Here is an 11,628-nt window from a genome sequence, read left to right as displayed (position 1 = left end):
TTATACACTTTATGACTTCATGAGGTTGGTGCCAAACACAGAACATAGACCTACTTAAAATGTATACAGCCCAATAGCTCGGTGTTTTATTTATCATTGCATTAAATTTTATTTATACAGAATGTAGACCTCCAGCTGCCCCGGAAGAGACATGAAATCAACAGAAATCAAATTTGTAGGGTGAAGAGCTATTACCAGCGCTGCAACAATTGATATAAGTGATCAAATAAAGGTCAGTAATGCATATCACATTTTAGATGGAATATTCAAATAGTTTAGAACAATTCATCACAGAAAGATAAAAAGTAAAGTTCAATGAGTCAAGGCCAGTTGACAAGTTCCTGTCCCAGCTCAGGTCTCAGGTGGGAAAGTGAGCTCTATGGACTGACATCGCCCTCTATTGGAATGATGAATACAGCATGTGTGCAGGTCTGGTTAGATAAAGGCATCTAAAATTTTTGGCCAAACAAATCTGCTTCTCTCATCCCCCTAAAGATACTACAGGGGTCCCAGATTCTTAAAGATCAGTGTTTGATGGAGCAGAGACATACTTTCTTATCTCTACTCAGGAGTCAGGAGTCCAAGCTCAGAATGCAGAGCAGTTTTATTTAATTTGTTTGGGTTTTTTTTGGATATTTTCTAAATATCTAAATAGAAATAGTGTGTGGTAATAAAAGCAGGCAGTATATTCTATAGGTAGCCTCGATTGCACCTGAAGGGCGGAGGGCCCTCCCGGGCAGGAGCGCTTGCGCTGTCCTCCCAGCCATAGATGCGATAATGTTACACCTGATGGGACCTCTGACAAATAATTTCATATATCACATCCTATCAAGATATGAAGAAAACACCAGATTTGCACCTTAAGAACCAGCACAATACAAGCTGAACAATACAAGGGACAGCAGTGACCGAGGTCATTGCAGGTTTGGGCACCGTAGATCTAGCAGTGCATGGACTGGCTGAACGCGCGACGGGACACAGCTCTGCACAGCAAACTGCTGCTGTTGAAATCAGTGGCGCAGTTATTAGACGGGGCTCTTCGTCTGACTGGCCTGGGACAATCCCTCAGATTAGCGCTTGACCCACAGGATTTGTTTGAGAGGCACCTGCATTCACCGGGAGTGACACGCCGAGTGAGAACGGACAGAATGATCTAGATTTGTACTTATGTTCAACTGGAGCCTGTTCCACAAGCTTCTCTGTGTCTCATATATATGGATCGGATGCATTTTACGCACGCAAAACTCCAGGACGCAATACTTTAGAAGAGCTCTATCCAAGTGACCAAGTTGGAGCCATGGCACGTTTTACGCAGGGCGCGAATATGCTGATAGAAGTGTTTAAAACACTTTTTGGGGGAATCTGCAGTTCACATTAGTCATTTGAGATCCGATAATGTGTGATATTCCTGTTGCCGGTGGAAACGTCTAATCCCTCCCCTGATTACCGCGCACGGATGGATTGCGTCGTGTCGGCCAGCCGACTGACATCAAGGCCTTGTCAAAATATTTTAACCGCTATGCTTGCGTCCTGATTGCTGAATTGAAGCCACTCAGGACAGCCCAGCATCCCTTTGGACCCCATCCTCTCTGTGGTACCAAAATGAGGAGAGCTGTCCTGAAAGAAGCCGCCAAACGATTCCCCTGGTTGGCCAATGTCACTTTGTACGGGTGCTTATTCGCCGGCGGTGACCTGGTCCATCAGCTAATAGCTCAGAAGGAGCGCATCGACTGGAAACACACTCGCAACGTGGCCATTGTGGCTATCAGTTTTCAAGGAAACTTCAATTACTTTTGGCTACGAGCCCTGGAGAAGCGTTTCCCTGGAAAGTCCGCCGGGATGGTTTTCCGCAAACTCCTGCTGGACCAAAGCTTTGCGTCGCCTTTGGCCACCAGTGTCTTCTACACAGGTAAGATTGCCACATCTAATGCAAAGACAGTTTAGAGTTGGCTAATGCAAGGCAAAGTGCAGACACTCTTGGTCTCTGTTTGGGGCTGAGATGAATAGGCCTATCTGATGCCAAAAACATCCAGACATCTAAATCACTAACTCTTTTTGTCCTGTCACCAAACCATCAGGGCCGGCCCAAATATGTCTTATCAGTTAAAAACCTGTAAAATGTTCTGAATCTTTGTTCTCTTGCAACAATATGTATAACCTCAGGCCTCAGACAGATCAATAATGACATATCACACCTTGCAATCATTACAAACGTTAACACATACAATAGTGAGGTGATGAGGCTTCTTATTAAGGTCGTCTCTCAGTCAAGCATCATGTGGATCAAGGTGAGGAGTCATTACGCACGTTTTTAGATCGTGCGTGATGGCGCACATCACCTTAAACCTCTGCGTAAACGTCTCTTCTGTCCTGCAGGGGTGAGCTTCTTGGAGGGTAAGGAGGACGTATTAGAAGACTGGAGAGAGAAGTTCTTCAACACCTGGAAGGTAAGGAGGGCCTCGGCAGCATCAAGTAAAGGAAAGTTCCATTCACACATTGCTGCCAGCTCACAACCAGCTTAACCTAGATTGTCCCACTGCTGCTTTGGCGCATGGGCACGACGCAAACCGGGTAATTCAATCGAGACTACAGCCGTCGGATAAAAAAGTCAGCGAGTTTCAGGACGTTGAAATCCTGCCAATTGTAAATCACAGCGTCATGCTGCTGTAATTGCATAACTGGTGAATGTCAATGACAATTAAGAGTCCTAAAATCTCATTTCCCTTAGATGTATAAAAAGTTCCCAGATATGTGAAACATCTAGATACATCCTGCGTCAACAAATGTAGCCTATATGATTGTATTTTATTTGTCGTCAAAGAAAACGACATATTAGTTTTGTGACAGCCTACTTGTACTTTACGTGTGTGTATCCATTTTCTGCTACATTATAATTTTACCATTTGACAATTTATTGTATTTTACCAGTTACCTATTTATATACTACAGCTATGACGAGTTTATAAAACATGATGCATTTTGGGGGATTAAACTACCCTGCACTGTGACCTCATCCAGCTGCAACATTAAAATTAAATTGCTCCTTTCTTTAATTAATTAATCTGTGATTACATTCCAATATGTTAATTAACTCTGAAAGGTCTGCCTCTGTTGCATAATACATCTGTTATACATCTAATACATCTGTTGCATAATTTTTTTTATTAGAACAAGTTACATACTAGAGTTTGCTGATACAAATATAATTTTACTCATGATATGTTTTGGAAGCAGAACTATTATTTGCAGTATTAAATTGTGGTATTACTATTTTCACCTGAGTAGCCTTCTGATCTAGTGCTGAGCAATATGTAGACAATACCAAATATCACTAATATTGCAATGGTATTGTAGGGTTGACTATTAGTGCTTTAACAAAGTATATACACAATGATATTCTTGATTAATAATCATCAGTAATGTGGATATAGTGACTAAGTGGGTAAAGACGAATAATTAAACAGCTAGAATAATGTGGTAAATTCAGAAAATGACATCACTTTACTGTAATGTAGTCTTTTAAACCAGAAAGACTTACAAAATGACAGTATCTAAGATGACATCTAGTCTCATATCACAGTATTGATGTAATATCAATATATTGCTCAGCGCTAGTAGGATCTGAACACTTCTTCACCACTGCAGCACACAGCAGACTGTTCTTTTCACTGTAAAAAAAAAAAAAGAAAAAAAAAGGTAGCTCCGTCCTTCAAGGGGAAAGTACACAGTCCATTTCGACAACTTTGGGTCAGGTGTTTTTAGAGGGATGAGAAGGATCCGAGTATCTTCACTGCATATATAAACACAAATGTGATCCCCAAATATAATCATGTAAAGGCAGTAAATGGACAGATGTTGTGTACTGTAGCTCCTCTTAGTCTTCACTCATCGTAACATCTTTTCACTTTCAGACTGGACTCATGTACTGGCCATTCATGCAGGTAAACATGAGAAAAATTTTCTTGTTGTTTATATATTACATCAGTTTATGTTGTTAGTAGTTTTAACTTAAATCAAGGATTGTATTGTTGTGCTGTCTGTCTAAGGCTGTAACCAAAAGTAAGAGCATAATGTTGATGAGTATCTATAACATCCTATCCTTTTCTCAGTTTCTGAACTTTGTCCTGATGCCGTTGTACATGCGGACAGCCTTCATGGGCTGCTGCGCCTTCCTCTGGGCCACCTTCCTGTGCTTCTCCAGGCAAAGCGGTGATGGCACTGCCGGAGTGGCTCTGGCCTTCGTCATGGACCCCCGTAAGACCCTGGAGGAGATGCGAGAGGCCCGACTGGCCCGAAAAAAGCAAAAGGCCCAGAGGACAAACTAAACTTAGGATGAGGACGAGGATGCTTTTGTCTTTAAAGCCTTTGGTTACAGGACAGAGGGGTTTCCACTTTTGCTCAACCAGCAAACACAAATGGAAAGAACCACGGAAAGCTGAAGAGCTCAGGAGCAGGTTACTGGTTGGAAAATGAAAAACATCTATTTGTCATATACGCACAACAGTTGACTTAAAGACTTTGAAGGCTGTGAAGTTTAAATTGCAGATGTGTTGACATTTTCCTCCTGTGCTGAAGATTTGATATTTAATGTGCAAAAATTTTGTATTAATTCCCCAGAACTGGATTCTTTATGAAGTGGAAAAGCTTTTTTTTTTTAAAAAAGATAGCGAAAATACATGTGAAACAGATTAACAAGAATAAGAAAATCTAGGTTAATATCTGTGTGAAAAATGTTAATGGTCCTCTTTTTAAATGCCCAGTATACTAACGCTTTGGCTAAAACAAACACAAAAGCATTATCAGTACTGGAACTATAAATATTCAGTTTATCCTGATACTTGAGAAAAATCTTTAAAATCAAATGGGTTCATCCTCAGAAGAGCATGAAGGTGCTAAACACATTTTATAGTAAGATAGATTTGGAGATTTCTTGTATGGAAGTGGAGATTTTGTCCTAATGGAGGCACTAGACTAAAGGGCAAGAGGATTCCCTCTCAGGGGATCATGAATATTTTCAGCAAGTTTGGAGACATTTTGTTCTGTAGCAAAATGACAGGTGGAACAATAGAACAACACTGGAATTCACTTAAAGAAAGTAATGTCTGAAAGCCTGGCACATATTGTTTACAGTTGCAGTTATAATCAAATGATGATCTTGCCTCCAAACCACAGAGGTTTCAGCTGAAATGAGATTGGACCTATGGGCTCGTTACTTTAAAAGGCAGTTGTGTTGTGATGGAGGACTGTGGCTGGTTGTTGAGTTTGATGCGAGCCCACAGAGCAGTGAAGCTCCTGAGATCAGAGTTGAGGGCTCGATCTTTCTGTTTTACACTAGTTGTGCCTTCTTTCTTGCTGATAAGACCATCCTGGCCAGAGGTCTGCGAGCTTGCAGTGTGTGTCTGAGTGGTGATAGTCATTAGCAAAAATAATCAATACAATGCAATATGTGTATATATATTTTTTTGTGAGTGTACAATTTTAAATGGAGTTTCTGTGTTTATTTTGGGATGCACTGATGTGTTATGTCCTGAAAGCTCATCAAGATTCATCATCTGGGGAGGAAGAATGTGCTCAGTTATACAGTCAGGTCCATAATTATTTGGACAATGATACACTTGTCATCATTTTGGCTCTGTACACCACCACAATGGGTTTTAAATGAAACAATGAATACCTGCTTAAAGTGCAGACTCTCAGCTTTCATTTAAGGCTTTTTTCAAAAATGTAGTATGAACCGTGTAGGAATGACAACCATTTCTTCACACAGTCCCCCAACTTTAAGGGCTCATAAGTATTTGGACAAACTAACATAATCATCAATTAAACAGTCAGTTTTAATACTTGGTTGCAAATCCTTTACAGTCAATGACTGCCTCAAGTGTTGGACACATAGACATCATCAGATGCTGGGTTTCTTCCCTGGTGATGCTCTGCCAGCCCTTTACTGCAGCCGTCTGCACTTCCTGCTTGTGTTTTGGGTGTTTTGCCCTCAGTTTTAGCTTCAGCAAGAGAAACGCATGCTCAGTTGGATTCAGGTCAGATGATATGACTTGGCCATTGCAGAACATTCCACTTCTTTGCCTTAAAAATGTCTTTGGTTGCTTTTGCAATATGCTTCAGGTCAATGTCCATCTGCACTGTGAAGCATCGTCCAATGAGTTTTGAAGCATTTGGTTGAATCTGAGCAGATAATGGTGCCCCAAACACTTCAGCTTTCATCCTGCTGCTCTTCTCAGCAGTCACATCATCAATAAATACAAGAGAACCAGTTCCACTGGCAGCCATACATGGCCATGACATAACAGTACCTCCACCATGCTTCACTGATGAGGTGGTGTGCTTTGGATCATGAGCAGTTCCTTCCCTTCTTCCTTCTCTTGTCTTCCCATCATTCTGGTAGTTGATCTTTGTTTTATCTGTCCATAGTATGCTGTTCCACAACTGTACAGGCTTTTTAGATGGTTTTTGACAAACTCTAATCTGGCCTTCCATTTTTAAGGCTAACCAATGGTTTGCATCTTGTGATAAACCCTCGGTATTTATTCTAGTGAAGTCTTGTCTTGCTTACAAGAGCAGCAGGATGAAAGCTGAAGTGTTTGGGGCACCATTATCTGCTCAGATTCAACTAAATGCTTCAAAACTCATTGGATGATGCTTCACAGTGCAGATGGACATTGACCTGAAGCATATTGCAAAAGCAACCAAAGACATTTTTAAGGCAAAGAAGTGGAATGTTCTGCAATGGCCAAGTCATATCATCTGACCTGAATCCAACTGAGCATGCATTTCTCTTGCTGAAGCCAAAACTGAGGGCAAAACACCCAAAACACAAGCAGGAAGTGCAGACGGCTGCAGTAAAGGGCTGGCAGAGCATCACCAGGGAAGAAACCCAGCATCTGATGATGTCTATGTGTCCAACACTTCAGGCAGTCATTGACTGTAAAGGATTTGCAACCAAGTATTAAAACTGACTGTTTAATTGATGATTATGTTAGTTTGTCCAAATACTTATGAGCCCTTAAAGTCGGGGGACTGTGTGAAGAAATGGTTGTAATTCCTACACGGTTCATACTACATTTTTGAAAAAAGCCTTAAATGAAAGCTGAGAGTCTGCACTTTAAGCAGGTATTCATTGTTTCATTTAAAACCCATTGTGGTGGTGTACAGAGCCAAAATGATGACAAGTGTATCATTGTCCAAATAATTATGGACCTGACTGTATGTCCATTAAAGTTTAAAAACTTCCTGATGATGGCAATAGAGAAAGGATAATCAAAAACATTAAATGAATCATGATTTTGTGCATGGTCCTTGCTTAATAAAGACTAATAATATAATATCTGCCACACATTGTATGGAAACATAGCCATCAGTTTATAAGATACCTTGTTATAATGCAAGTTAAACACAATAGTGGTGCTGGATGAAAGCCAGCTAGTCATAGTCTGACAATCATGAATATTAACAACAGTTTCATTTTAAGTATTTTTCTCATTGTCAACAAATCCCATGAAAAGACTCAAACCAAAATGTGTTAGTCCGTGTCTCAAGAATAAGACACGCATCTTTAAAAACATATACATTTTTGAAAAAAGGCTTAGTAATTTTCTGAAATAATAGGTCACTGTAGTTTTTATGCCTCCGCAATGGCGATAGCTGCGGCCAGAGACATTACATTTTTGGGTTGTCCTTCCAGTCTGTCTATCCATCTCATTCTTGTGAGCATGATATTTCAAAAGCAGTTTTTCAAATTGAACTGATTAGAATTTGGTGGTCAAAGGTCAAGGCTACCTTGACCTTGCATCCATCTCATTCTATTGAACGCGATATATCAAAAACACCTTTAGGGAATTTCTTCAAAGTTGGCACAAACGTCTATTTGGACTCAAGAATGAACTTATTCGAATTTGGTGGTCGAAGGTCAAGGTTACTGTGATCTACCGTCAATCTCATTTTGTGAACACGATATCTCAAGAGAGTCTTGAGGAAATTTCCTCAATTTTGGCACCAACATCCACTTGGATTGAACTAATTAGGATTTGGTCGTCAAAGGTCACTGTGATCTCACAAAACATGTTTTCGGCCATAACGTTGGAATTCATGCACTAATTATGACAACATTTCACTCAAATGTTTAGTAGGATTAAAAGTAGTGACATTTCATATCTAAAAGGTCAAAGGTCAGCTTCACTGTGACATTGTAATGCTCTGCAAAAAACACTTTTCTGGCTATTATTTAATGCCATAACTTGGGAGACATTTGGTGAGATACTGAATTTGTGACACGAATCTTGGTTGTCCACTTTGAAGCTGCACTGATTGTAGAGATCTTCTGTGCTGCTGGGGGAAAGATGTGTGTGAACCATCTATGTTTTCATAGACATGGATTCACGGAGGCACACAACTGCGAGGCGTTGGCAAATATATCTAGCAGGAGGAAAAAGTGCATTTGTTGGGGACTATTTTCAACAATGGATTAATCCATATTTAGTGCTCTAGTGAGTATTTGTAGCAGCAGGATGGAGTATATGAGAGTGAGTCAGAATAAACTACAATGTATCTGTGTTCATGGTAATGAAGGAACATGTCACCCAGTGCAACAGCGTTTTACTGGTGTGTTTTTAATTGTTTTTGAACAACAATGGAGCTCTATGACATAGAGGAGGAAGATATATCAGACTTTAATACCAAAATATTACATAATAGTGGGTCTTTTTGTGGGATTTGTTGATAACACTTCCAGTCAAAATCACAAATTTTGTGTTATTACCACAGGATATCTATCAGTGCATCCATTGTGTTGTGTTGTCTCCTAGTTTGACCTGTTAAGATACAGTATCTTAATCCTGTCCTCTTACTTGAAACATCACATAGGTTGCCATCAGCCCAGATACCTTATCATATAACACATCACTTACCCTAACGAGACCCATTACTCACTCTCATTTAGATTAAATAATATTTTAGCAAAGCTGAAATATATGTGACATTTATTATTATTTATCCATAAGACAGTAAAGAGAATTAAGGATTTCATTGCTGAATATACAGTACATTTATCATTGTACCAGAAGTGAAATACTATAATATTATACTTTCATGGATAAAATGTATTGTCAATTGCACTAGAGAGGAGCAAGTTTATACACACTTTTAGAGGTTTGGACACAGCCCTTCTGCAGGTAAGCTTTAAGTGAATAACAACATAGACCTTCTGTTTTTTGGATGTATAAAACAAAATTAAAACCTCAAAGAATGTTCAATATTGTTCCATGCTTTGTGTGTATGTCCACGTTATGATTTTGTGATGACTGGTTCACTACAGATTGTGACTACCTCTATTTTGTTACATTAGTGCTTTGGGATTTTTCAAGATAGGTCACTTTTTATGTCATTTTGACAAGGGACCTGAATAGACAAGAGTCAAATTCTTAATAGATTCTGTTGAGTGGATGGGATCATGTCATAATGAGATTTGATGGGGAAATTGTGTCACAGTTAAGCCATGAACAAAGAGCTTGTAGCACTATGAGGATGTTGAACCAACTCCTGGTGCAGATTAAGACTGATGGAAACAATGACACGTGAAATCAGAAAAGTGAAAGTCCAGAAGACTAAGAGTCTACAGTGTCACTGGTGTGTTGAGCTTAATACTAACATTATCATGCTAACATGCTCCCAGTGACAATGCTAACATGCTATTTAGCAGGTATAATGTTTACCATGTTCACCATCTTGGTCTAGCATATTAGCCTGATAACATATGTTAATTGGTAGTAAACACAAGTCCAGCTGGGGCTGATGGGCATGTCGTTAGTTGTGCAGGTATTTGGTCATAAATCAAAATCCTGGACACATTAACATTTTGATCTGATGACACTAGATGGAACCAAATTATTACATTGCACACAGGAGAACATAAATGTATGAACCAAATTTTATGGCAATCAAGAGTTCAGGCTGGGCCAAAGTGGTGGACTGATCCATAGAGCCATGCTAACTATAAACCTATAATGAGCATAATATAACAGTATATATAGTAGTTAGAATCACGTTCACATCAAACATCTATAGGCTAACATCAACATGCTGTTTAATAGTATAATATATAACAATTATACCAATATAACTTTTGCCTGCATAGTAAGTACTAAATGTTGCTCATACTTTTAATAAGTACATTTTCTAATTGTGAGACTCTTACTCATTATGGAAAATTTTCATATGATCGCATTGCGTCTTTAGGTTAAGGAGCTGAATACTTTTTCCACTACTGCTGTACAAAGACCTGGACAGAGCCAGGCTGCCCGTTCCTCCTTGTTTCCAGTCTTAAATGCTAAGCTAGGCTATCCACATCCTAACCCCAGCTCTGTCAAGACTTACTGAATACATGAAGCCTAGATATGAAGCAAGGACAGAGTGGATTGGAGTTTGTGCGAGTGTGTGTGTATAATAGCTTTATGCCCTAGTGATGGTGCATGTGGATTAACCAGGATCAGATAGGCCTGGTTAATCCCCCTGAAAAGGACACAGTTGACCTAGTGTGACCTCTGACCCCACCAACAGGAAGTGGAATTCCCCAATCAGATGCTGTCAGACTAAATCTGGTGATGTAGAAAACAAATATTGGGACTAGAGTTGCATTATAATAACTTCTGCCTCCCTACAGTGCAATGCTGCACTTGAACGCAACAGAACAAGAGCTCAAACAGAACATCACTGTTTTATTTAGATCAAGTGATTAACATTGTAATTTTATTATTTATTATACTTAATTATTAGACCTAAATATGGGCCGGTGTGTTGTATTTTATGTCCTCTGCTTCTCGTTATGATGTTAGGCTATATTTTGGTGGTTATGTTTCAGAGGGTTAGAGATACTGTATGTAATGCAGATTTAATCTGCATGTCTGTGAATTATGTCTCATGAGAGTTTTACTATTATGAAGAAGTAAACAGTCAAACACAACAAAGATGTGAAACAGAATTTTTTGTATGCATCACAAAAGTTAAAAGCTTACATTCTTTCTACTCTGACATTATCACTGTCACTTAAAAATAGAAAAATATTAAAATTCAGCACATTTTACTGATTCCTGTGTATCGCAATACCAACAAATTGTAGCCCAGACAAACATCTGTAAGTCAGCCGTGGTTGCACCTTTGATTTATATGATTTTTAGATCATAAAAAGGAAGTGGGAGTTGTTTGTTCCCCTAATTTTCAGATATAACACTTTAAACCAAAGCCTCATAAAGGATTTTTTAGTAACTGCATATTGTTTAATTTTATTTCATTTTATTCTATTCATGTTTGTATATGTTATATATAGCGTAAAAATTCTACAAATCAAATTTTATTGTGCAACCCAGTGTTATAAAATTACAAATACATGAACCTTGCAAACATCTCATGTTTCCGATAGCACTGGAAGGCAGCACAGAGTCACTCAGTCTGTGAAGATTACGCAGACATCCCTCTGACACTGATACTACCCCTCTGATTGGATAATGATCCTAATCCCGCCTATCATATTTGATTGATAGACAATTGACGAATAGCAACACGCAATGAGGCTGCCATCTAACTTGTGATTGGTGAATTGGCCTTAACAATATGAATGGCAAT

The 11,628-nt window shown here is 39.1% G+C and overlaps 1 protein-coding gene across 1 annotated transcript; it reads left to right on the top strand.

Moving 5' to 3' along the window:
- Positions 1-1,133: 1,133 nt before the first annotated feature.
- mpv17l (MPV17 mitochondrial membrane protein like) lies at positions 1,134-5,605 on the top strand. Its single transcript, XM_033645737.2, has 4 exons — positions 1,134-1,909; positions 2,377-2,447; positions 3,912-3,941; positions 4,110-5,605. The coding sequence occupies exons 1-4, from the start codon at positions 1,603-1,605 to the stop codon at positions 4,323-4,325; spliced, it is 624 nt and encodes a 207-aa protein (XP_033501628.1). The 5' UTR covers positions 1,134-1,602; the 3' UTR covers positions 4,326-5,605.
- The last annotated feature ends 6,023 nt before the right edge of the window (positions 5,606-11,628 follow it).

Source organism: Epinephelus lanceolatus, chromosome 18 (genome assembly GCF_041903045.1).
Source record: "Epinephelus lanceolatus isolate andai-2023 chromosome 18, ASM4190304v1, whole genome shotgun sequence".
Lineage (NCBI taxonomy): Eukaryota > Metazoa > Chordata > Actinopteri > Perciformes > Serranidae > Epinephelus > Epinephelus lanceolatus.
The sequence above is the reverse complement of the archived record's forward strand: the minus strand, read 5'-3'. Positions and strand labels throughout refer to the sequence as shown.